Source organism: Phaenicophaeus curvirostris, chromosome 11, assembly GCF_032191515.1.
Source record: "Phaenicophaeus curvirostris isolate KB17595 chromosome 11, BPBGC_Pcur_1.0, whole genome shotgun sequence".
NCBI classification, from domain to species: Eukaryota; Metazoa; Chordata; class Aves; order Cuculiformes; family Cuculidae; genus Phaenicophaeus; species Phaenicophaeus curvirostris.
The window spans coordinates 2,729,222-2,756,526 of NC_091402.1; the positions used below are offsets into that span (position 1 = coordinate 2,729,222).

Here is a 27,305-nt window from a genome sequence, read left to right on the forward strand (position 1 = left end):
GTGCACATGCACAGAGGGAAAATGAGAAAGAAAAGGCCACCATGTCACCCTGCCAGGTAGAGCACACACAGTGTGCCCAGCATAGGGAGTGAGGTGCCATCTCTCTCACCCAGCCTTTAATTTTACCCAAGACTCTGAGTGCGACCTTATAGTGACCTTCCAGTCACAGAGAAGGACTTGGGTTGCTGGTTGATGAGAATCTCGACATGAGCCAGTGACGTGCACTCGCAGCCCAGGAGGCCAATCGTGTCCTGGTCTGCATCAAAAGCAGTGTGGCCAGCAGGGCGAGGGAGGAGATTTTGCCCCTCTATTCCTCTCTTGTGAGACCTCATCTGGAGTACTGTGTCCATTTCTGGAATCCTCAACATAAGGAGGAGGTGGAGCTGTTGGAAGGGGTCCAGAAGGGATGATGCAAGGGCTTGAGCACCTCCCATACGAGGACAGGCTGAGAGTTGGTGTTGTTCAGCCTGGAGAAGAGAAGGCTCCCAGGAAACCTTATAGCGACCTTCCAGTACCTGAAGGGGCGACAAGAAAGCTGGGGAGGGGCTGGTTACAAAGGCTTTAGTGATAGGATGAGGGTCAATGGGTATAAACTGGAGAGGGCCAGATTTAGACTAGACATAGGGAGGAATTTCTTTACTGTGAGGGTGGGGAGGCCCTGGCCCAGGCTGCCCAGAGCAGTGGTGGCTGCCCCATCCCTGGAGGTGTTCAAGGCCAGGTTGCATGGGGCTTGGAGCCCCTGATCCAGTGGGAGGTGTCCCTGCCCATGGCAGGGGTGGAACTGGATGGGCTTTAAGGTCCCTTCCAATCCAAGCCATTCAATGATTCTGTGACTCCAGAACAGCAGCAACCCCTCCTCACCTCACTCTCCCTATGTGTCTCAGGTGTCTCACCTGCAATCCCCTACACTTGTCCCCATCCCCTACCTCAGCCAAGCTCTGTGAATCCCTCTTCACCTCTCAGCACAGCCGTACGCACTGCAGTCTCGCAGCCCTGCCAAGAGCACAGACTACCCAGATACAAGATGTATTATCCCACATTTTTGCTTCAGTGGAGTTAATGATGGTAAAAGCAAAGCAAAGCAAAACAAAAACACACATGCTGCAGGTGAGCGATGAAGCCAAGTTTTGCAGAGCTAAAATAAGAACCATTTTCTTTTTCTCTTTTGGCTTAGTCTCCTTCCCAAGAATTTTAATATAAACACCAGGATAGCTGCCACAGAAATGCTGTTAAATGCATTATTGATGTAATCACTCTAATATCACATTGAGAAGAATGACACAATGAATGCTCATTGTTTGGCCTGGGCAGAAAGCGTTTGAGGCCCAAGGAATTTTGTCATTGGATGGCAGCACTTATTTTGCTTGTGGAATAACTGAAAGCACTTGTAACTAATATAAGGTTTCAGGTTTTCGGGTTATCTGATTTGAAATCTTGCTATTGGAGAACTCCAGACATCAAACCAATTATAACACAACAGACTGTCTTTTCAAGACTCCCACCATGCTATTTAGGTTTTGTATCACTGAAAGATGTTAATGATTTTAGATAAAAATCAAAGTTCAGTGCTGTCCATCTGAACCCAGGAAACTTTATTTAAAGGAACCTAACAAGGAATACAAAATGACTCTAAGAAGAAAAGTTATTTCCTTAACCATCCTTACAAATCTTCTTCCAAAAAGTGAAAAGTTGATTTGTCCATATTAATCATCACCCTGACCTTTTGCCACCAATACACAAAAATGAGGCACAATTAAGTTGTTTTTCTTTATATTATTTGTCCCATTATTTATATTATATTGTCCCATTTCTTTATGTTATATGTCCCATTTCCACAGAAAATATCCATGCATCAATACCCATAAAAAACCCTATGGAAACTACAGAAAAACTAAAGAAAAGCTTGGTAGATCAATGCAGGTGGCACAAAGACACCACCATTCATGGAGTTCCCTGCCCATTTTCTCACCTGGAGCACAGCTGGTTCCATCATCTTGCAAAGTGAATTCTGGAAAACACGAACACTTGTAGGACCCCACCGTGTTTATACACAAATGCTGACAGAGTTCCCCACCGTAGAGAAGGCATTCGTCCAGGTCATCTCCAGGAAGGTTATTTGACAGTTCAGCTTCATTACTGATGGACAAAGCTTCGTTGTGATCTTCTGTCTCTGAAACTACAACAGAACAAAACTTACAGGTTCTCTAACAGGTATTTGGGTATTAGGACTGTGCAGCATGGAGCTTTCACTCACACATACTCCATATGTTTCATATGTTGAAAGACTGAAAACAAACTTGTGCTCTGGGGCTCTCTGCACAACCTTTCAGGGTTGCTTCTGCTAAAATACAATAACCAGTTTCAACTCTGCTTCTTACCAAGGGTTAGAGGCAGGTCCCTGTACTATATGGCTCGGGGGAAAACCAAACAAACCCCAAACTACAACAGCAGGTGTGTATTAAGGACTGGAAACATGTTTTTCAAAACTCTTTTAAGACCAGGGAAGTCTACATTTGGTCTGAGAGGAAAGGCAACTGTGCTCCTACAGCATTACCCCTTCCAGCACCTCCTTATATGGCTGTGTGAGACAGAGACCAGAGACCTTCTCCAAACACCTTCAATCATAAAGGGATATTTACCCTTCTCAGGTGTCACTGTCGGCAGAGGCTCAGGATGCCTTTTTATTTCTGGATGGATGAAGTGATTCCCCCCTTCACAGCAGGACAGCATCACATGACTGCAAGGGTAGCCCAGGTTGATGTTGGACTCGCAGGTTTTCCCCTCGCTCCTTAAGCGCAGGCCCAGGTTACAACAATCACAGCATTGCTGCAAAAGGAAGAGACCATCAGGAACAAGGATGTAACACAGTCCACTTCAGGGACGAGCCCACACACACTACTGGAACTGATCCACACTTGATTTGGAAGTGCAGCATCTGGAAAAGCACTTAGGGTTCAGACAGTTACAAACATCAAAGCTTTACTTGTGCTTGGTTTTGCCATCCTGCACAAACAGGTCAGCCGCAAAGAGCCTGAACACAAAGTCTCACTGTGACAGCAATTTCAGCAGCTTTGCAGGCAAGGAAGCAGTGGTGCCACAGATCTTCTCTTTGTAGCTCTTGCACACCACGGCTGTTTTGTGTAAAGTGTGTTACAAACAAAATAATACAGATCTACACACCTTGACATTATAGCTCAAAAAGGGTTCATTGTTTGAAGCAAGGCAATAGGAATTGTAAATACTTTGCATGGACACAAGGGTCAGCAGCAGCATCTGATCTCTGTCACTACATCAGTAAGACTCTTTCTTCTTAACACTTGCCCCACGAACCTACTGCAACTTTTAATTACCTAATGGTCCTAGTCAGCACCACCCCCCCCACCCCCCCACCAAGACAGTTGCTAGAGAAAGGCCAGGGTATGTTTTAAGAGCTGGTGGCATTCCTTTTCATTCCTGAGTGCATCTAAGTGGCAGCTTCACTGACAGAGTGATGCCATGGGGCACCCCTGAATCATAGAAGGGTTTGGGTTGGAAGGCATCTTGAAAATAACCCAGCCCCAACCCCCTGCCATGAGCAGGGACACCTCCCACTAGATCAGGTTGCTCCAAGCCTTGAACACCTCCAGGGATGGGGCAGCCACCACTGCTCTGGGCAACCTGGGCCAGGGCCTCCCCACCCTCACAGAAATAATTTCTTCCCAAGATCTCATCTCAATCTCTCCTCTTTCAGCTCAAAACCATTCCCCCTCATCCTATCCCTGCCCTCCCTGACCAAGAGCCCCTCTGCAGCATTCCTATGCTATTCTGGTAGCCTCCAGACCTGAGTAAATAGTAGTTCTGCAAAATGACAAATTGGCATAACTAATTAAACTTTAAACTCTGCAGTAGACATCCACATATTCTGCATTACCAGTGAACCCTTATCTGCACGAATCACTGATGTCTAAGAACAGACAGAACTAATCAGTTTCCTGCTGAGATGACGGAAGCTGCACTTAAACTTAGCTATAGCTGTGTAAATTATGATCAGAGTGAAACGAATCCTAAAATGCACCCATCTGGTCAAACTAAGACAAGCGAGCAAGCAAGATGCTGAATCTTCAAACTGGTTTAAATTGGTTTGGCTCCACTGATTCTCATAAAGCAAATCTCATTTATATAAGCTGGGGCTATGGCTCATGCTTTGTGTTTTGAACCATTCGTTAATGGTCTGCCTTTATTACTGAACAAAAGTTTCCATCATCACCCATCCTCTAGTCCATCACTTTGTTTATCGGAGAAATTAGGCTGCAGTCCAACCCTGTAGCCAAGTAAAATGTTCAGTAATGGCTTTCGCATTATACCTTTGATTGAGTTTTGCCTTATCACTTTCTAAAGTCTTCTGCACTGTAGATATAAAAATTCTAATGGCCTTTTCAGCCACTTCCAAACTGAGGAAGCAAAAGCAATACAGCAAGTTAAACCTTAAAACTGGAAATGGAAATAGTTCAAAACAACTTTCCTGTGAAGTTTTAATAGGGGCTGCATCATCAGGCAATTGAAACCTAAATGTACACAGCGTAATTTCCCTGCCACCTTCCTCCAACTTTATTATGGAGCACAGAAAATTACAATGTCTGAAGATATTACTGCCAAATGCAGAAAAATAGGACATCTCATATTTGGAGCAAAAACTCTAGAAACATCAGAGTAACTTACCTTATATGATGACCCTCCACAGGGATCGCTTTCTTCTGGCCCACAGACATCTCCTTCCTTTGCAGCGATCATGCCCGCCAGGCAGCTGTTCTCCTTCACAGTGGAGACGCAACACTGCTTCTGAGCGATTCTGCAAGGCAGCATGGGGGTCAAGCCTTCACTGACACCGAGAAGACATCAGAATGGGATGCAAAACAGCCCAGACCTACTGGATTTACAATACGTTCCAGATTTGGTCTCTCTTTGACACGTGTGTCAATTATATAATACAGATGCACCACTGACTTTTGCAGGATATGTTTTCTTTCTAGTAAAAAGCTGTACTGATAAATGCTCAAGAATATTTGTGTTTAAGTCACTGTCTCCCAGAGGCTGTCACCAATATCCATTACAGCTCATCTGTATCTGTGCAGTCCCTCTTCCCCATGTTTCACTTTTCAGAGTTCTTCGGAAGATTTCAGAAAGAGAAAACAAAGAGAAACCTTCTTCCCTGGAAAGTGAGGGGTGGGAAATGCACCTGCACACACTCAACTTCTTCACCAGCCAAAGGGCCTGAGCTTCAGACAGAACTCAAGGAAAGTATCACATGAAAAAAAACCTATAAAGTCTCCTTTATGGCCCTCAAGATTGTGATACAGAATCTAAGCTTTCCTCTAACTTCAGCTATTAAAAAGAAGGTTGAGTTCCAGCTTACCCAGTTCCAACACCCCTACCATGGATCAGGTTGCTCCAAGCCCCATCCAGCCTGGCCTTGAACACCTCCAGGGATGGGGCAGCCACCACTGCTCTGGGCAACCTGGGCCAGGGCCTCCCCACCCTCACAGCAAAACATTTCTCCCTCAGATCTCATCCCAATCTCCCCTCTTTCAGCTCAAAACCTTTCCCCCTTGTCCTGTCCCTGCAGTCCCTAATAAACAGTCATAGGTGACTTGTTCGCTACGTATGAACACTTGTTCACTACTTTGGGAACACACATTTCCTACATATAGCTCTTCAAAGGAAACCGATCCAAAATCTAAATGGCAAATTCCTAAATGAAATTTAATACATGTCCACTGAAACAATAAAATGTTCTTCCGTGCTATTTTAAACCCTACAGTGGGTTTCCCCATGCTCGTCCAAAGAGGCATGTGCTTCATTCATCTACAAAAGGACAAGCAAAGCCACACAGTCCCTTTGGCTTTGCCCCAGTCCTGTCCCTCTCAATCCCAGCACCACCTTGGGAGGAGTGTGAGGCTCATCCTGGGTAGGGGAGGGACCCTCTGGTGGGGAAAGGTGAGGACTGGGGCTGCAGGCCACAAGGATTCTCCTGATGGAGTTAGGGCCAGTAGATGAGTTGTATATCAGGCATATGTGACACAGATGAAGATGTTAAAGCATAGATGAAATAGTAAGTTATAAAAAAGTGTAATCTGTTCTGGATGGATTTGGTGGCATGAAGGAATTAAGTATTAAGTTTTTCCTTTTCCAAGAGCAATCTTGATGCTTGCCTTTTGCTGATGCCCTGTTACAGGGCACACTGCCTTTCAGAGCACCTTCCCAATACCAATGGCCTGTTGTGACACCTTTATGTTAGCATTTTCAAGCTGGATAGCAGGAGAGGGCTGTACCCAGGGAGCAGTGGTTCAAGTTTGGTCACAGGAAGGGGATTACCACATCCATGGGCTTTCTTTCCAAGGAAGTTAGTTTTCTAATCCAGAATTAATTGCTGACTGGAGAAAAACAATTTTTTTTGAAACAATGAATGATCATTACTCAAATATATTCAAGTACCAGTAATTTAGAATCATAGAATCATAAAATGCTTTGGGTTGGAAGGGACCTTTACAGGTCATCCTGACCAACCCCTTTAACTATTGAGCTATTATCACTGAAGTAAGATATCCAAACTTTCATTAAAATAAAAAAAAAAATCCAACTAACTAAGCATTATTATCGTTGGTAGAAATAACAAAATGCTACTAGCAGTATTTGTGTGTGTGCAAAGCATTTACTGTATTAAAACACTGAAATCTCTATAGATTCACATTCTTCTGAAATGTGACATTTAGCCACGAGAAATTCCTCTCATGCTTGACATACATAGAAGGAACTGTATCGCCCGAGCACTGCAGTATCACAGACCATGTTTGATTTTAGTATGTATGGAACTATCAACACAGTGCGGTCACAATTACTCTATGGCCAGAAAATGAAATGGGAACAAACGGTGTTAACCAGATTATCTTGTTTCTTCTTCACAAACCTTCTCTTCACAGACCAGATAAATGTTGGTTTAAAGAAGAATCAGAACATTTCTGCTTTAGGGAGAGAGTTGATGAGTAAAGATCAATGAAAAGACCTATTAAACTGACATGAGTCTCTAACTGGGACACGGTGCCAGCATAAAGCAGGATTCACACTTGTATAGCTGACGTAAACGCCACCTAGATAAGCGCTGCTCTGTTATGATAAAGCAGATATCAATTATGAGATAATAATGAGATAATTAACGACTACTATATCAAGTCAGATGAGATTTCATCTAGCCCAACATCCTACTGCTGTTACAGCCAGTGGCACAAGCTCTGGGAGTATTTTTACATCTGGGTACCCATTGCCTCCCTACGGATTTCCTGTAACTTGCTTTACTGTAAGCTCATCCACCTCCCTACGACACATCGTATCTTCTAGGCAGTCCCAGCTCCCATCCTACACAGAGATGGGCCAAGTTGGTACACGAATGTCTAGAAATACCAAGATACATCAAGAAGTAGCTTTGACATTTAAGCTTTTGCCACTTGAAAACACCAAAATCTGGAAACAAGAGACACCTCAATCCACAGACACCAGGAAGGCTTCACTCATTTGCCTCAGCTGAGGAAAATCAATCCTCCAGTGCAGTGATGGGCATTTGTAAAACCCAAAGATGCATAGAAAACCATCCTTGGCAGAACAGCAACTGACTTTTTACAAGGAATATCTATGTTCTGCTTTGTAAAAACTTCTGATATTGAGTCAAGTCAGTAGCAGACTCTTGGGAGCTTTATTTGCAGGCATCTGGCACAAAAAGTAGTGCCCCTGAGGTTTGGATATGTGCATGGGGACCAGCTCTGCACACTGGCACATCTCCCAGAGGGAGCTTTGGTCTAAGGTTTCAAGGTTCTGAGACCATGGGTTGGAATACTTATTTGCATCAAATGTTTTCTTTACACAGTATATTAACAGGTGGTTTTAAATCTTGAAAACAGGGACACAACTGAAATTTTGGAAGTAAAACAACGGAACTCCTGATCTCGTATTCTTTAGAATCCAAACAGATTCACAGGGACTGAAAAACTTAGGATGTGGCTTTTTCATCTGAACCCAGCCTCAGATGCGCAGGTGCAACTCATTAATGCATTGGATTTGCACCTACTTAGGCCAAGGCTGGAACTTTTTAATCCATTTTTACTTCCCAGACAGCTGGTATGTGTCAGCTATGTCACACCAGATCCAACTGGGAAAGGAGTTTAATCTCCCAGTATCTTCAGAAAGATGCAACAATACTAGCTGTGATAAAACTGCTTATGCAAAACTTTTTTAATGTTGGGAACTTGCCAAATGGAAGACAAACTCTGCCCTTCTATTTATCTACAATACCACAGATGCACATAAAACTGGGACACAAAAAGTTGTGCTCCACTCACGTGAAAGAGGAAAAGAAACCTTCAAAGGCTTTTGTTTAGGTTAGATGCTGGGAAAAGAGAGGGGGAAATCCTCCTTTCTAATTTGCCATGATGTATTGTCAGTCCACCAGGAATTTATACAATGAATGAAACAGTTCCCAGTCTCTTGGACATCCCACAGAGTGTACAATCATTCAATTTCTTCTAAAGGGCTGCTCTATGTAAATCTAAAGTGCTTGGATTAGCCTTACGTACCTGCAAATATCACCATCCATTCCACTTACAGGGATTTCCGTGCACTCCCCGTTGTCTATAGCCCACTGTTGTCCAGCTCCACAGCAGCTCTCAATCAATTCCTTTGTGGAACCTGTGTAAAACACACAAACAGAATTTTTTTGTATGGAATATATTTAGTTTAGCTGTGTTTTCTGAATTGAGAAGATTCTTAAATAAGCAATAGTTCGGCTTTTTCTCTTTTGTTTCTTCTTTTTCTTTCCATATTTCACTTGCTTCTACGCAAAAAAAAAAAAAGGCTACCGATAATCAACATAATCAATCACCCCGTGATATCTTTCAGCGAGGACCAGAAGAAGCAAACTGGAGTTTTCGATACAATAGAAGACATAACTGGTTTGAAGACAACTCCACCTTTGACATCTCTGAACAAAAAACTCTTGCAATATCATGCTTGACCAATTAATGCATATTGATTTAATAAATCCTTACAATGTTCTGGCAGTGTCTTCACTACCAGTAGCTGGGCTAGCATGAAGGTGGCCAAGTAAAGCTCACAATACATGAAGCACAGAGCACAGTGTGTACGCAAGCTTGGCACACGGCACACACGAGCCCCGGACGTTCTCTTATACTAAACTGTGAATACGAAGCTTCACTGATGAGTAATAAGTTGAACACATTCCTTGTCATGGTGCCTTAAAGGAATCAGTATTTAGCAAACCTGCATTCAGTGGGTTTGATATCCATAGCATTAAGAAAGTCTTTCCACAAGACAGATTAAGAAATTCCACCCCTGAGAACTACCTGGAGTACATATATCTAGAGGTCCTACAGCTGAATGTGAGGGCTCAGCTGGCTTAAACTCAGGCTGAAAAGGGTTTGAGAGACATAACTCTGACCCTGCTAATGAGCTCATGGGACTAAGATGTAGTAAATGAGATGGACATGTAGAATGCTGCACTCCTTTTCATGGACACGTAGAATGCTGCACTTACCATTTTCCTTTCTCCACTCAAGATGTAAGATGCCAGGACTGAATCACTGGCAGAGGTGAGGGGTCTTGGTGGAACTGCCTTTCCAACAGCACCCACCCTCTGGGGTGATGGGAACTGCAAGCGTTTCCAAACCACATTTCTTAGAAATAATATTTCAACATCTTAATTACACTTTTCACTGAAAAGAGAAAATAGTCTGTGGAAAAACATCTCCATTACTAACTTGGATGGACGGCTGAGGGGAGGAGATACCGGCAAGCGACAAGACACTGCTCTTCCCTGTGTACCCTGACAGCTGTAGTCACCTGGCCTCAGCATCAAACCCTGCCCCAGCCCTTCTACAGGTTTTGTTAGTGAATAAATCAACTCAAAGAATGTCGGCACAGTGTTGACTGTTGGCATTCAGGGGGATATCTGGGCTTCTAGGACAAAACTCACCCCTATGGTGCCCACAAACTCCCATTGTGCAACTTTGATAGGTTATAAGGAGAAGGGGAAAGGCAACTTTATGCTGCAAAAAACTCAGATGCTCTAAGGGCTGCAGAAAAGGTTGTGGCACAGCGAGCTTCATTGCTCCTCTGTGACCTCATTTCTATGGTGGAAAAAAAAAAAGGAGCAAGGCGGGGAACATGGTGCACTCCACACTTTGGTAAATTCTTCCTTTTTTTTAAGGCTCTGGTGAAAGACAACCCAAAAGAGACCTGAAGCCTGTGCTCCTTCACCCCGCACAGCCTGGCCACAGAGGCTTTTTGCCAACCAAAGCCATTCCTGCTCACACACAGGGGCACCCGGCACCTTAACACACTGCAACTGGAAGTCAGCCTACGCGATGCTCTAATTACATGTAACATATTAACAATGAAAACCACAAGAGATGCTGTATGGGCCCCTCACTACAAGAAAAGCATTGAGGGGCTGGAGTGCATCCAGAGAAGGGGAATGGAGATGGTGAAGGGGTTGGAGAACAAATCTTATGGGAGTGGCTGAGAGCCCTGGGGTTGTTTAGCTTGGAGGCTGAGGGGAGACCTTTTCACTTTCTACAACCACCCAAAAGAAGGTCGTGGTGAGGTGGGTGCTGGTCTCTTCTCCCAAGGAATAGGATGAAAGGAAACGGTCTCAAGTTGTGCCAGGGGAGGTTCAAATTAGACATCAGGAATAATTTCTTCACAGAAATGGTTCTCAGGCACTGGAACTGCTGCCAAGGGCAGTGGTGGAGTCCCCATCCCTGGAGGGATGTAAAAGATGGGTGGATAAGGTGCTCAGGGATGTGGTTTAGCAGTGGACAGGGATGGTTGGATTCCATAATCTCAAAGGTCTTTTACAACTAAACAATTCTGGTTCCACGACACGAGAGGGATGACATCTGCAGCTACACCAGGCAGGAAAAACACCTGAACCCAGATAATTATAAAATATTGCTACATAATAGTTTTCCAACACAGTTTAAATTCAGTCCCTTGGTGGAAACTCCATTCATTTTACACATTTGTCACTACGGTATTGATAGTTTTAAAACATAAGAATATAGCAGAATTTACTAATCTATATTGCAGTAAACTACATGATTTATAATTCAAATAAGAACAAATTACTCCTTCTTCACTGAAGATTCAATAACAGGTTGCTGTACTGAAGTGTCACACAATTAAGCAGTCATATTTACAAAATGTATTGCCTTTTGTTATGATCTTATAAATAATTAAATCTAGAATGCAGTTGTAATAAAAGGAACAAACCACTGCATTTTATCTCAATCAGGAATGAGAAGAAGTGAATAATTCATAGTAGGACTCTCAGCCATTAGCATGGATTTATGATACTTTGATTATACATTAGCAAGTACAAATAAATACAATGAGACACATGCACAAGCTTGATGATCACATAGCTGGAGTAAGACTTTAAGCTCTATGTATAACTGACTTAGAAATACTTATACATTCCAGTAGAGCTTTGTTTATTTGGCGCTTTCATGATATTAGCAGATTTAGAAGTAGATTTGCATCTGCTCATGGAAAACAAAGTCTTTTTATTTGAGAACAGCATAATCCTGCATATTTGTTATACTATGTGCGTCTTTGATACTTCACAGGCATTTAACAAGATATCTCTTAACAGATAATTTGCTATTTATTAATTTATTCAGCAGGAAAACAAAAAGTCATTTATTTCAGGCTGTACTCTAAAAGAGCATCACATATCCTCATTTGTTTTCAATTTAGTAACTTATCTCCTACAATTATCACTCTACATCACTCCGAAGACATGAATTAAAGTACATTTTGGCCTAATCTCAAAAGTTTGTGTATTGCCTTTTAGAGCCATTTAGAATTTAATTCAAATATTTAGAGAAATATTTCCCCTTGGAGAATTTTAACCCATCCTTGACTGTGCCTTAAGATGTCGCATTGTCTCAGTGCCTTGTCCTGGCCTGATTAGCGGTCACATCAAGGTTTTCCACAGCCGCATGATATCCATGCAGCTTTTACATGCTGCTACCCAGTAATATCACCTTGCAGCTAGAAAAAAATCTAATATGGGTTGTGTGTGTGTGTTTTTAAAAGTTCAGCTGAAGCTCAAACCTTACACTGAGGAAAACACACAATTAAGGGATACCAGGTTACTGCCACCCACTCACACAGTCAACCATAGCAAAAGAGATAAAAGAGATTTTAAAAACCTCTCTCTCCCTTTTCCCCACTCCCTGTGTTCGTAACTTACATTTTGAGGGTGATAAAACATCAGCCAGCTCCAAGACTGATGAAGATTACAACTTCTGGCCAGAGCTTCTTTGACACTAAAGCTTCACCTGATTTTCCACATAGAGCATTTGAGCAGATTAACACCCCTGGTTTCATTGCTTACTTCCATTCTCACGTTGGTTCTGCAGCTCTGCAGAACACATACATGTACTGACCAACTCCTGTTGTGCAAATCCCCAGTCCTTGAGCAAATTCATTGGCTGACTAAGCTACTTGATAGTTTTTACCCACCATTCTCCAGTTCTAAATGATCTTTCTGTCTAGGCAGGACACAGCAGACCACCTCAAGCCTTGAACATTCCCTCACACAATGGGAGCAGTGAGCACTGACCCCTTACACCAAGCAAGCCACCCAAGCCATCCACCCACCGGTGGCAAGGGGTGGGTTCAATCCTGGCCATTAGCTTGAACAGTACTGAAATTTCATTCAGTTAAACAATTATTTTCTACTAAAACTATTGTAGGAGCTGTGATGCACCGAAGAGTCTTAGACAGTAATTTCTGTCTACACAGAGACCCATGCAGGAAGCCACAGTGCAAGGGCTTGGATACAACCATTTGATGCAAGATGTTGGGACTCCAGGAAAGCTGGGGAGGGGCTCTTGATCAGGGAGGGCAGGGATGGGATGAGGGCAAACAGTTTCCAGGTGAAAGAGGGGAGATTGAGATTGGATCTTGGGAAGAAATGTTTTGCTGTGAGGGTGGGGAGGCCCTGGCCCAGGTTGCCCAGAGCGGTGGTGGCTGCCCCATCCCTGGAGGTGTTCAAGGCCAGGTTGGATGGGGCTTGGAGCCCCTGATCCAGTGGGAGGTGTCCCTGCCCATGGCAGGGGTGGAACTGGATGGGCTTTGAGGTCCCTTCCAACCCACACTATTCCATGATTCTACAGGTAAAGTTCAAAACTGGTATTATTCCCAAGTAAGATTACCTATTAGCCAGGGACATCAGTGCATCAAGTTCCAGATAAAGTCTGAATCATGGGGAAGACTGGCATTTCAAGGGCAGCATAATATCGTCAGCCCCAGGCAGCTACATCTCTTCACTGCTGGTTTTAATTTAAGCTGTTAATTGCTGGATCAGCACTCACACGTGAAAGAGGCAATTTTCATACCTCTCGAATTGAGCTGAGGTGAGCTTTGTGCTTATGATGAAGCATGCTGTTCGGTTCTTACCCCCGAGGAAAATAATTTATCTTCCCCAGAACTATAGCATTTACTCTTCAGAGTGGGAGGGACTAAAAACCAACAACTCCCCAGGATCTTGCAAGTAAAACAAGTTTGTGCACTAGGATTAATTCTGATGTGGAACCTTCTAGAAATGAGGCATTCCATTAAGACACATCTTCATTTTGAGGATTTCATTGCTCATCCACACAGGAAGCTGACAGCTGTGACTCTCAGGCTGAAATGTAATTTTGTAAAAAGCAGCTGCACTAACTGCCCACGTCCTGAGCCAACGTAACTCAGCCACCCCACAGAGCTCGGCGCAGCAGCCTGGCAGTAGAGCATCACCTTCCTGAATGCCTCTGAGAACATCTAATGAGTCTCACCAGTAACAGCTGTGGTGGACAATGACTTCTCAAGCTGTCAAACACAACAGCCAGCTCCTAAGGTACTGTAGTATTCACACCTTCTCACATCTTAAAAGAAAGCTATTGTTTGATATAAAAGCTGATCCAGTGGGATAAGTTGCCCTCACCCACTGCAACCATCCTCACCCACCAAGGATGAGTGGAGAAAGAACAAAAATAGTACTGGAGCTGAACAGGAGTGGTTTTCTTCGCCTTCCCTTAAGCACAAACAGTCAAGGAAGGGATGGAAGCAGAAAGCTGCTTTTCCCGTCTAGTCAGTGCTCATGACTTGTTTCCTACTCCCTTATAGAAAAAAAATCCAAAAACCACCTCAAAAATATATTCATGGTTTTAGATACGTCTGTCTGGGTGTCCAGACCTGCAGTGCCCCCAGCATGTACATTCCACAAGAATTGTTTGCTAACGCTGAAGGAAAAGGTACTGTATTTCCTTATCAAATAGCTGCTGAGAACATAAACCCATATATTACGACTAACAATGAAGAGCAACGTCACAGAACAACAATCAACTCAGAGTTCTTCAAATACTGAAAAATACCTGTTTTCAGCAGGTCTTCTTCCTGCTCTAATCCCATCACCATTTAAAGCTTTAATAAATAATAAGAAAAGGGACTGTGGCTTTACCTCTTAATAGGTTGTCATTCCTTATCTTATCAACTATCTGGAAGACTTTATTAAATTCCCTCATTGAATTTCACCAGCTGGGTTTGCATTGTAATATGTTCTTAACTTGATTTATTGGAGATGGCTAGAAAGACATTTTAATGAATAAAGGTAAAGAGAAGAGGAACATTTATCTTGGCAAAGATAGGGAAGGGGAGAGTGGCTGCACAGCCCCAAAGGCAGCTGCGTTCACTTCCAACTGAACTATCACTTACGTCATCAGGACTGGGTGAACTTTACTCAGGGCTGGTTCCCAGATAAATGAGCGTATGGTTTACCCTGCGCAGGTTACTGCAGGCTCTGCATTCAGGAGCACATTTGACTCTAAATCTTGCTGAAATGAGAGTAGGGCTGGAGTGTTTCCATGATCAAATCCTCAGTTAGCTCATTGCTGGGGAAGGGGCTTTAACCCACGTGTGCTCATTAGACTTGCAGACTCCTCTAGTTGGAAATAATGAAAAACCAGATTGCAGGAGAAATACAGGCTGACAGTTCAACACACTTTGTGGCTTCAATCCAGTACTTAATCCTTCTCTCCTCTTTTCCATCATCCTCTTCCATTCCTACCGGGATTCGCCATGCCATCACCACAGCAATATGAGCGAGGTCCATCACACTTGCAGCAACCTGCCTTCATTTTAAATCCCATACAGCACAGTGTTTTTCTGTGCTCTCCTGCTTCCTCTGAAGTCACCTGTGTCTCTTTAGAAATCCATCCCAGCATCTATCCAGGACAAGTTCTTCTTATATTGCCTTCACTCCATGGGAGGCATCTGCTTTCCATTTCAACCTGAAAATGCTGTGTTTCCTCCATTATAAATTCCTTATGCTGGCTTGCTTGGCAAAATATAGAGCTATGTCTGCCCCAAGGCACAGTGAAAAGCTGGATAAACCAAACTGAACGTTCTCGTTTTACTATGGACTATAGAGACATACATCAACATAACGTCAATCCTGCCCGGGACTGGCAGAGTTTGTTCAATGTGTGAATGAATAGCAACCTTATATTCCCTCTGGCTTTAGTTCCGGATAATCCTCGTGAGTTAAAACTTGAATTACCTGGGCCAGAGGTCAGATAATTTAGACTATGTTTGGTATTAACCGTTTCCATGACAGCACCCTTTATTAGCTCCAGGTTGAAGGAAGGTGGTTGAGGGGAACAACTACATAAATTCTGTAACCTTTTTCATCAACTAAAATCTGAAGCAATTTCTCCTCCTGCCTTTTAAAATCCTGGCTCATTTGGATCTATCCTTCTGTCACTGCATTTCAAGGGAAAGTGTTCATACACAATCATCTCTCTGTTACCTACAATAATAACTCAATGTAGGCATCATGTTTCTTGCCCTTCAGCACAGTCTTGGCTGTATTTTCCTCCTCAACTTCCCTTCCCCAGATACAGCACAGGCTGTATTTATGCTGTCTATTAACTTCCAAAAGAGCTGAGGCTTTGGAAAGCCTGGTTCCGATTACCCTGGCAATTCCTGTCTAAAGAATTTTACCTTGGGGGAGAGCATGCTCTTTGTGCGAATCTTTTTGTGGCTAGGTAGGCTCCTTTCGTCAAAGCTGGCATTTCCACCAACCCTGTTTAATTTTAAAGTTAAAATTAGGAGGTATAATGTTTATCAGGGATGTAGTTGGGGACCCTCTGTCACAGCATTTGGGAAAGTCAGGCAGGACCACTGAATCTGCTGCAACTCAAGCATCTGGTACATGAGAACTTTTGGTACATTCTTAGCCAGCTACAAATTGAGCTGAGGTTGTAATGGTAATTAAATTACAGTAATAATATTCTTAAAGAAAAAAGTAAACAAATACGAAGATGTTAATGAAGACCCCTGCTTGTGTGTGTTTATCTACAGAAAACAACTCATTAGTTTCACTATGGAACTCTCCAAACACACACTGCTACACCAGGGACAGCCATCCATCAGGACATGTTGCTGCTTTAAATTTTAAGAGTGCAGCAGTGAAAAAAGTCTTTGTTTTTGATTGGGAATGTTGATCAAGGACAAGGCAAGCTATTGTGCCAGTTTGAAGTTCAATTCCTTAACAACGCTAGACACATGTTAATCATAGAATGGTTTGGTTTGAAAGGGACCTTAAAACCTATCCAGTTCCACCCCCTGCCATGGGCAGAGACGCCTTCCACTGGATCAGGGACTCCAAGCCCCATCCAGGCTGCCCCAGGGATGGGGCAGCCACCACTGCTCTGGGCAACCTGGGCCAGGGCCTCCCCACCCTCACAGCAAAACATTTCTTCCTCCTCTCTTTCAGCTGAAAACCATTCCCCCTCATCCTATCCCCACACTCTGTGATCAGGAGCCCCTTCTCATCATGCAAACCATAGAAATATCCAATGTGATCTCATACCAGTCACAGCAGGTATTGTATTTCCATTTGAAGTCACAAAGGAGGATTGTACTTCTGTATCTGAACCACACCTTCTTCACTGGAGTGGAGACTACCAGTGCAGACACTACATGCACACTGGCAGAGCTAATACCCAACAGGGAACTGGTCACAAGGTCATGAATAGTCAGATGAAGCTGACCCCAAAGCTTACTTTTCTTTCAGGCTGCAGTTGTGAGCTTTTAGGTATTTGAGTTTTGCAACTTTGCTAACGGAAAAAAACTCTCAGGCTGATGACCAGGGCTTGATCAGCTCTGATTAGTGCGACCGCATGCAGCACAGAAGGAAAATCCACTCCCTTAGCTGCCCTCCAGGTGAGCCCATCCAGAAGCTGTTCATGGAAAACTCTACAATCGTTTCTGGGAGGCAAAAAAAGGCCGAAATGTTCTTCCTCTCCATGACCAATTCATGCAAAGCAGAAACCCAGTAACACTCATCAGAGCAGTTATTCACTGTGAATTGAGTTCTCATCTCTATTCAGAACATCACTGAACCAAACTGGGAAAACTCCCTCCCTGACTCATCCCCAGCTGCTGGTGCCAGTGTCTTTCCTCAGCACAACCCTCAAAGTAACTTGATACAGCGTGTTAACAACCAAAGAGCAGCCCTGGCCACAGACCAGCACACCTTGGACAGGTAAGAGAAGATTACAGATAGCATCAGCCAGCACTCAGGATGCCCCAGGAGCCTGGCCTCTTCCCAATGAAACATCTGCCCTCCGGCTCCATTCTGAAGGGGCTGGGGACTGCAGAGCAAACACTTCTGAACATCAGAGGAAGGAAACCTCTACGTTGGACTGAGTTTCTAATTAGTGTATAGGGATGCTTAAAACGAACAATCCATTGTTGTAGGGCTTCAGCTCTCCTTATGTGGGTGTTCTTCTGTACTCCTCATTGGTCCTTGTCAGATTTATCATCATAAATTGCATTGTTTGTTTATTTTCTCTAGTTCTGAGGAGCACTCTCATTTCCTTTGGCCTTTCTCTCTGAAGTTCTGCAATCAGAGTTTGTACAAGTATTTCAGCAATAATGACTGCAGCCCAGGGCATTTCCTGGATTAATGATGGCTTGGAAGAGTCGATGGCCCACGGTTCCGCCTGGACCCGTTAACCTCAAGGAGGCTGGAATTCTCCAGGTAGCACCTAGTGCCAGAGCAGTTATTGCAAAGGAAATTCAGTGGGATACTTAACTGAACAGCAACAAAACCAACTTCCTTTCATCCCTCACAAACGTAGGAGGAAATATTAATTTGAATGGGCTGACAATGGTGTTTGGAGTGTTTCAGGGGAATTCAGCAGCCCTAGCAGGAAGCACAGCAGGGGATTGCTCTTTTGCCATGCAGTGTGCACCAGAACCAGGGCTGTTCAGCAAAAAGGTTTTCAATTCCCTAAGAAATCAATGATTTGGAGTAGAAATTAGGAAAATAAGAGAGTTTTAATCTTCTAAATGAAGCACCTTGTTTGACACGGTTGCTGATGTTACACACAGGAGGTACCAGGTGCTTATCTCCATTTCAACCTTTATATCTGGCTCAAACTGTCTGGTCTCCCATGGTGCAGCTCAGCATAACCCCACAGGGGCATTTGGCCACAATATTCCAAGAGAAATTATACAATGGTTTGAGTTGGAAAGGACTTCAAAACCCATCCAGTCCCACCCCCTGCCATGGGCAGGGACACCTCCCACTGGATCAGGGGCTCCAAGCCCCATCCAACCTGCCCTTGAACATCTCCAGGGATGGGGCAGCCACCACTGCTCTGGGCAACCTGGGCCAGGGCCTCTCCACCCTCACAGCAAAACATTTCTTCCCAAGATCCCATCTCAATCTCCCCTCTTTCACCTGGAAACTGTTCGCCCTCATCCCATCCCTGCCCTCCCTGATCAAGAGCCCCTCCCCAGCATTCCTGGAGCCCATTTAAGGACTGGAAGCTGCCCTAAGGTCTTCCTGCAGCCTTCTTCTCTCCAGGCTGAACAACCCCAACTGTCTCAGCCTGTCTTCATACAGGAGGAGCTGCAGCCCTCAGATCATCTCCATGTCCTCCTCTGGACTCGCTCCAACAGCTCCATGTCCTTCCTGTGCTGAGGACTCCAGAACTGGACACAGGGCTCCAGGTGAAGTCTCGCTAGAGCAGAGCAGAGGGGCAGAATCCCCTTCCTCACCCTCCCGGCCACACCAAGTGTTTAATTACCTAATTCCTACCTGTCAAAAATCTGCAGCACTCATATCACACACACGACTCGCATGTTTTGTTTCAACTCATTTCTCATGATCAAAAGGAGCAAGTCGTGCTTGTATAATTCATCAAGATTCATGATACTATGTACACCTGCAAGCTCCGTTACTGCAGTCACCTTCAAATAAGGCAACCAATTGCAAATTATTGTAAACCACGGCAGCAGTGGATATTTTCACCTAACACCACAGTTTAACCCAGCGCTCACAGAAGCCCGCAGCCCCTTTCTGCTCCTTTACTAACAACTAATGCGGGGGTCTTGACTACACAGAACTCCAAACCCGTGTATATTAAATCAAGTCCTTAGTTCAGCAGCACTGATGAAACTTAGACATGTGCTGAAGTCCTTCACTGACTCAAGTCCTGTACAGGGGCAATGAGTCCAAGTACAGCAGTGCTTTCTACAGAAAACATTCAGCCGGTAACATCTGGCTCCGGTGAAGTATGAAATAATCACAAGGATGTTGTGAAATGATCAGCATTCCATTAGCTGACAGCTTGTATCTGTCTCTACGAAACTTCTTCGGCAGTCTCAGTGCTTCAAGCCTTTGTCAGCTGCAGAGACAGTCGCAGCACTTTTCCCTCTCAAGAACTCAATCAGATGCCACTCGGAACAAGGAAAAACACGACTCAAAAGACACAGCCGTGGTCCAGCTTATCCAGGCACCCCATACACAGCTAGGAAAGAAATTTCTCTTCCTGATCCCACCCAGCTGGAGAAGAGGACTGCGTGTCACAGCAGCGCTGGGGCAGGTTGCACTGCCCTGGACGCAGCACCAGAAATGGGCGCGAGTTAAATCTCAGCTGGAATTTGATCCCCTGCAGTGGACTCTTCCTACTCAGAAACTACAGACTGCAGCCAATTTTAAAGGAATTTACGTTCCTGAACCTATTTTACTTCAGAACCAGAGATGAAGAGAGAGAAAAGGGACCAAGTTGTGAAAAGCTCCAACTCCACGATTTAAATCATGGACCATGGAATGGTTAGACTCAATGATCCTGAGGGTCTTTTCCAACCTAGTGATTCTGTGATTCTGTGAAATGTGGTTTGGAGCATTTGGGATAAGGTGGCAAATTCTAGTGAAGGGTGGAGGAGTCTCCATCTCTCTCACAAAGGCTCATTACAATTACTGACTGCAGGAGACATCTGAAACAGAGTAAAATAACATATTAAAAGAGGCAGAACTTTACCTATCCTTTCATCCACACATTTCCAAACCCCAGCTTTTACCATTTGTATGTAAATCAGTAAAGTATCAGTCGTCAAGGGAGGGAATCGTCCCTCTTCACACCACACTGGTGTGGCCTGAACTTGAACACTGGGTGCAGTTCGGGATAAAAAGGATAAAAAAGACACCACAGGACAGAAAGGATCTAAAGCTGCTGGAGAGTCCCCAGAGGAGAGTACAGAGTTAGGGAAGGGTTTAGAGGAGCAGCTGAAGTCACTGAGTCTGTTCAGCCAGGAGAAGAGGAGACTGAGGGGAGACCTCATCATGCTCTGCAGCTTCCTCACAAGGGGAGGAGGAGGAGCAGGCACTAAGCTCTCATCTCTGGTGACAAACGACAGAACCTGAGGGAATGGCAAGAAGATGTGCCAGGGGAGGGTTAGGTTGGACATCAGGAAAAGGTTCTTCCCCCAGAGGGTGGTGGAGCCGTGGAACAGCTCCCAGGGAAGCAGTCACGGCCCCAAGCCTGACAATATTCCAGAAGCCTTTGGCCAACATACTCAGCCCCACGGTGTGAATGTTGGGGTGTCCTGTGCAGGGACAGGAGCTGGACTCAATGATCCTTGTGGATTCCTTCCAGCTCAGGACAGTCTAGGATTCCATGTTCACACAACACCTGCTCAGGCAGAGGAAACAGGAGCTAGGTAAGGGAGGACATGATGGAGTTCGGAAGTAAGTGAAGAACAGAGCGGAGAAGTGAGCTGAGTCCTTGGTGTTTAAACACCAAATTACAGTTGAATGACCAAACTATCAGGATAGTTCAATTTTGAAAACTCTTATCAGGTTTCTAGTTCAAGTCGTCCTAACAGCTAGTAAGAGCTGTGCAGTCCAAGCCCTTTACCAGAGCTGTTGATAATAAGATCAGCACAAAGCACTTTGTGGTGACAGAAACCTCTTGGCGGAGCACATAAGAAAGGAACTCCGTGACTATACACTTACAGCCAGAAAAGTCTGGACATAGATGCAAAAAGAAAATACTGAGTCATTGAGTCATCATCTGTGAAGTGGCTGAAACACCTGGCTCTGGGTAGGTCAGAGGTTTTGGGGCACCACCAAACTGCAGACAAGCCCAAAGCTTGGGAAGGCCAAGGTGCTTCACATTCTTCACTGAATTTTACTTGTTAGCTTAACAACTGTGCTCCAGCAGCTGAGTTAACCAACACCTTCAAATGGGACAGTGCCTGTCGACAGTCTAAGGCTACATGTTGATGCAGAGTCGAGTTTCTTAATGTCTGCGTGTATTTAAAATAAAAGTTTCTCTGTTGCCCCTCCTGAGCTCTCAGTGGCCTATTAATTTCTAAGGAAAATGAGCACAATCTTTGCATCCTCACTTAGAAGGGAACCACCTGTTTTATTTCTGGAGAAAGGTAAAATACATTCACAGCCCAATAAAGCATAAAATTCACCTTAACTTATTAGGTAATGACTCTGCACAGAGCTGCCTGCATGCTGAAGAGCTACAAACACAAGCACAATCCTGGTGAGTGCCGACACATCATTAAAAGCATGGTTTACAAAGTCTGCATTCAGTCTAGAGGTGGCTTCACAGCCTGGAATCTGTCTGAAGTGTGTGGTTACCACCTCAACCTTGTCTCAATAGTCCAGCTGCATTTCCCCCTTGAAATCAAACAGATATATTTATGATCTGCACAGACAACAAAATCTCTGTGCAGATACTTCTTCCAGTACTGTTTTCTTCCATCAATACACCTCATATAAAACAGGTTTTTAAAATAAAGTCAGAGAGCGCTGAGAAGAGGAGTGAAAGATAAACTCACCCCCTCTTGGTATTTCCATAGAACCAGGCCAAGAGAAGGAACATCTTAGCGCCGAGTCGTTGGGTGCTGCCTATGCACATGGACTGTACCACTTCTAAACACCGACGGCACTCTGTGAAAGGGACTGTAATGTAGAGTTTTAAACATGTAGCTGGTTTAACATCATTTATTTTGTTATTTATGCACACAAATGTAAATCAGCACCAACCAGGTCTTCTATAAACTGCTTTACAGAAGCAAGACTTGATGCATAATAATAGGTCTCTCCAGCTCTCTTAAAATTATGACTTCAGCCTGAGATAAAATTTGTTTTTATTTGGATTTGCCAATCACATCTTCCTGTGCTGTATCTGCAGTCTTGAATGGATGTGAAATAGACCTTTAAAAGCAATATACAACACTAGGGAGCATCCTTAGGCAACTCATTGATATCAGTTAAGTGCCGGCAGCATCCTCTCATTTTCTCCCTTTCATTTTCCTCATAAGATGAAACTTCTTCCCAATTAACCTCGAAAAAATTTTCTCTTCCTGAGAAAGGCCTCTGACAAACCAAGTAGCACAGCCTGCACATCCCAAATGGGATCTTGGAGGCAGGAAAGGAGGCAAGTTCCTGTGGGATGGACCCTCCTCACACCTGCCAGGCTCCAGGTCACATCTAAACCCAGTAATTCAGTAACCTCAATACCTAACTCATGTGAGGAAAAACCCCCTCTTACAGTGTTAAAACTCAAACTCTGCACCTCCTATACGAGCACAGGCTGAGAGAGAGGGGGTTTTTCAGCCTGGAGAAGAGAAAGCTGAGAGGAAAAGGCTTGGAGCAATTTGATCCCATGGGAGGTGTCACTGCCCATGGCAGGGGGTTGGAAATGGATAGGCTTTAATGTTCCTTCCAACCCAGATCATTCCATGATTCTCTAATGCACCCATGAACTCCAGAATATTGTGCTTTTCAATGACACCTATGCAATAAGAGCTTCTGCACTTAGCACTAACTGCATTTCTACAACACTGAGGAGCTGCTGCTCTGCTTTCCACTCTCAGTTGCTCACATCACCAATAAACTCACCAGTACTGAGACCTCATCAGGAAGAGGAACCGGAGCGATGCATCCGCCAGTGTGGAACGGTACAGCACGTACTTGGCAGTGGCCAGGCACCAGCCAGATCCCTCCCCCAGTAAAGAATTCATCTTTCTTTATCAAGGGAGAGGTTCAGCTTTGAACTCGCCACTTCTCCCAGTCAACAAAAACTCCTTGTTAACTGCCAGCTGCTTCCTAATCATTGTGAGACATCAGCTTTTATGTAGGACAAGGGCACACAGGGGTGAGAGGTTCACCTCTATGATACAGTCAGAAATACGGGGTTGAAAATCTGACTTCTGGTGGGGCTTTGCCACTCTGTACTCCTGTAAACAAGGAAGAGGGCTGGAGGGAAGATGGGGTGTGTGCATCAGCACATGTTTTTGCAGCATCTGCAAACCAAAATGAAAGTCAAAATTCCTAATCACGTCAGATAGCTGAACCCTTATAAAAATTTGAAGCAAAACATATGCACTACCAAACCTGGAGTGCTCTGGAAGACCATGAACCCAAACCAGCACAACTGCAGGTACGCATGATGCATCTTCTGCGGATGAGACACAAAGCTTTGTGAGGCCTAATGCTGTCCCTATGGCTCCGATGTTCGGTGCGAGGGCATGGAAGAAGGCTTTTCTGTATTAGCAGCACAACTTAAGGTTAAAGCTGCCATGCCACAGGAGCTCCAGTGCTGCTGGGAGAAGCATCCGCTCTGAGCTGTGCTCCTTCAGCAAAGCTTAGGACCACCAACAGAGTTTACTGGCAAGGCTACTTCTAGGGAGGAGTTGTTTGGTTTTAAATTCATGTTAAATGCACTGCAACCACATTATAATGAAAGATCGGCTCTCTGGCAAAAGCCAATAGAAAACCTCTTGGGAGCACAAGCTTTCTAGGCAATTTGTTACAGAAACTTTCATGAAAAAACATGAATATTCAGCTTTCAATAACAGAAAAGTACCATCCTCATGTTTCAGGTAAGGCTAGTCTCTTCAACCATCTTGTGCAGCTAAATTGCCCCAGGCAAAGGAAACCCTGTGCAGGCAGCTCTGAGCAGCAGCCCAGTCGGCAGATCTCGTGGCACTGTACCGAGCTGAGAAAAGCACCAGGAGCCCAGCTGCTGGGGCAGGCGGAAATAACTGCAGCAGTGACAGCGCCCTGTAGCACTCAGCAATGTCATCTGTGTCCAGCTGGCCAACTGAGCTCTTAGCCTGAAAGGTTTCTCATTTCACCCCTTGTTTTCCTTTCTGAGTCCTTTCATCTTCTCCCTTTGCTGCCTACACACATTACTCCTACTTTCCTTGACTTTTTTTCCTTACCTCCTCTCAAATCATAGAATCATGGAACAGTTTGGGTGGGAAGGGACCTTGAAGCTCACCCAGATCCAACCCCCTTGCCGTGGGCAGGGACACCTCCCACTGGATCAGGGGCTCCAAGCCCCATCCAACCTTGCCTTGAACCCCTCCAGGGATGGGGCAGCCACCACTGCTCTGGGCAACCTGGGCCAGGGCCTCCCCACCCTCACAGCAAAACATTTCTTCTTAAGATCTCATCTCGGTCTCCCCTCTTTCAGCTCAAAACCAGTTCTCCCTCATCCTGTCCCTGCCCTCCCTGATCAATAGCCCCTCCCCAGATTTCCTGGAGCCCCTTTCATTACTGGAAGCTGCTCTAAGGTCTCCCTGGAGTCTTCTCTCCAGGCTGAAGTACCCCAACTCTCTCAGCCTGTCCTTGTATGGGAGGTGCTCTTCCTCTCTACAAATTTTCCCATCCTATAGTTACTTAATTTCCTAGGAGTGGGGAAACTGTTTTGCTACCTCCAGTTCTCCAAGGCTTTATGTGAATTTACATCTGCGACACAAAATGTTTAACAACATCAATTGTCACTGGGAATCGAAAATTACTAAAAAGTAATTTTACAAAGAGCTGTACTGTGGGGCTGGCACATAAAAAACAACAGCAACTACATCGGCATTTAAACACAGGAAGTTACACTAACACCCAAGAGCCAACATCTGGCTTCAAACAAAATCAACCCACAACCAGCAAGAGCCAAAAATGCCCAGTTCTCTGCCAGCAATATACAGACCCCATGTCAACAGAAACAGTCCTGACAGGTAAGACTTTCTAAATGCTGTTTCCATGGAATAATTCCAAAGCACTTCATGTCTTTAAGAAGTCATAGAATCCCTAGGTTGGAAAAGACCTTTGCAATCATCAAGTCCAACCATAACTCATAAAGTCCAACCGTACTTCAATTAAATTTGACATATTTCCTTGACATAACTGATATTTGCTACAAAGAAAGGCTCAACATTTTTAACTCTTAATGTAAATTTTCACAAACTAGTCCCTACAAAAATACAGATCCCAAGCTGAACTTAGGAACTACGTGCCCAGCACCATCCATTAGCAGCTCAGCTGGAGGAATGCAAGTGATTGGAAATTTTACAAAACATACCTGCAATCAGCATTTAAAAATACCATTACCCATTATAACAACAATCCCAGCTCCACAAACGCTCAGCCTCTCACCATTTTTCCCCATTGCAATGGATCCACTCTTTTAGCAACTATTTTATTACTTCAAATTCTGAGGACAAGCTGACCTGACACTAATTAGAGTGGCTTCAAGCTGAGTATACCTTCCCTTCAATATAGCCACTAATTTAAATCCCAGCAGTCTAACTCAGAATAATCTTTCTTTATGCATATCTCAAAAATCTCTTCAATGTCTTAAGAACTTTTTTGGCTGCTAGCAAGAGGTGTTGATCCCACCTACAAAGTTATGTGCAGCATGGCTGAAGTCATTTTCATTTCACACAGATCTCTTGCTCAGATGACATTTTCCTTCCTTTGACACCTCAGATAAACAAATGGGTCCATCATAGAATTGTTAAGGCTGGAGAAGACCTCTAAGATCAAGTCCAACCACCAAAACAATACCACCCTACTTACTAAACCATGTCCTGAAGCTCCACATCTACATGTCGTTTGAACCTCTCCAGAAATGGTGACTGCCCTGGGCAACCTCTGCCAATGCTTTACCAATCTTTCAGTAAAGAAATTGCTCCTAATACCCAATCTAAACCTTTCCTGGCACTTGTGGCCATTTTCTCTCATCCTATAGCTTCTTACCGGGGAGAAGAACCAGCACCTACTTCGCTACAACCTCCTTTCAGGTAGTTGAAAAGAGAGATGAGGTCTCCCTTCAGCAGCACACATCAGCTTTCAGAATGATTTTGTTTTCTAAAGTAGGATCCAAGTAGTATGCAATTTTTATTTATTTTTTTAAACCATCTTGTCAAGTTCATAGCATCAATCTTCACTTTCTAGAGCTGGTGCAATACAAATCCCCCTCCTCATCCTTATTCTCCCATGAAAGAAAAGATTATGTATTTTTTCATGTCTCATGAAAATAATAGACTCATTTTCTTTTTGTGACTGGCAGGATTTGAAGAAACTAGAGTACAGAGTGGGGCTAACGTCCCCTGAGCTCCCAACAACAGCAGGGAGGGATAGACTCTTTCAGAATACAAGGCAAAACATTTAAGCAGAATTCCTGCTTCACGTCACTCTCCCAAGCAAAGGTTGCCAGTTCTCATGCCAAAAGCCCTTGCAGGTGCCAAGTCACATCAGCTGCCGAGCCAAAGGGAGGGGAGGCTGCAGGCATGGCTCCTGTGTGGAAGATGCCAGCAGATTCCCTGGAGTTGCCTGGCTGGACCAGCACAGCCGAGCCCTGGGATGACCCTCCAGCCCTGAATGGGAGCCCTGCCTGCTGCTTCTTGGGCCAGGACCGCCACTGCCGGCGCCCTGGACCCCGTGGCCCTCCTCTAGAGCAGCCCACCCCTCCTTCATCTGTGGAAAGAGCCAACAGATCAGCCTCTCCAGGCTGAAGTTATCCTTTGGAAGCAATCCCCAGCTCTGCTGACACTGAGGAGTTTGTGCTGACCGCGTGCGCGCTTCGCTTGATTTATGACAACTGCATAACACATTC

General features: G+C 44.5%; 1 protein-coding gene across 4 annotated transcripts in view; it reads right to left on the bottom strand.

Annotated features, from left to right (window-relative positions):
* Nucleotides 1–27,305, bottom strand: part of FBLN2 (fibulin 2) — a 115,492-nt gene that overhangs the window by 22,576 nt on the left and 65,611 nt on the right. For all 4 annotated transcript variants that reach the window (XM_069865655.1, XM_069865652.1, XM_069865654.1 and 1 more), the window contains exons 3-6: nt 8,601–8,712; nt 4,699–4,828; nt 2,640–2,826; nt 1,970–2,176 (exon numbers count right to left, since the gene is read on the bottom strand). In XM_069865655.1, coding sequence (XP_069721756.1) covers nt 1,970–2,176; nt 2,640–2,826; nt 4,699–4,828; nt 8,601–8,712 — 636 coding nt within the window. The remainder of the gene's footprint in view (nt 1–1,969; nt 2,177–2,639; nt 2,827–4,698; nt 4,829–8,600; nt 8,713–27,305) is intronic.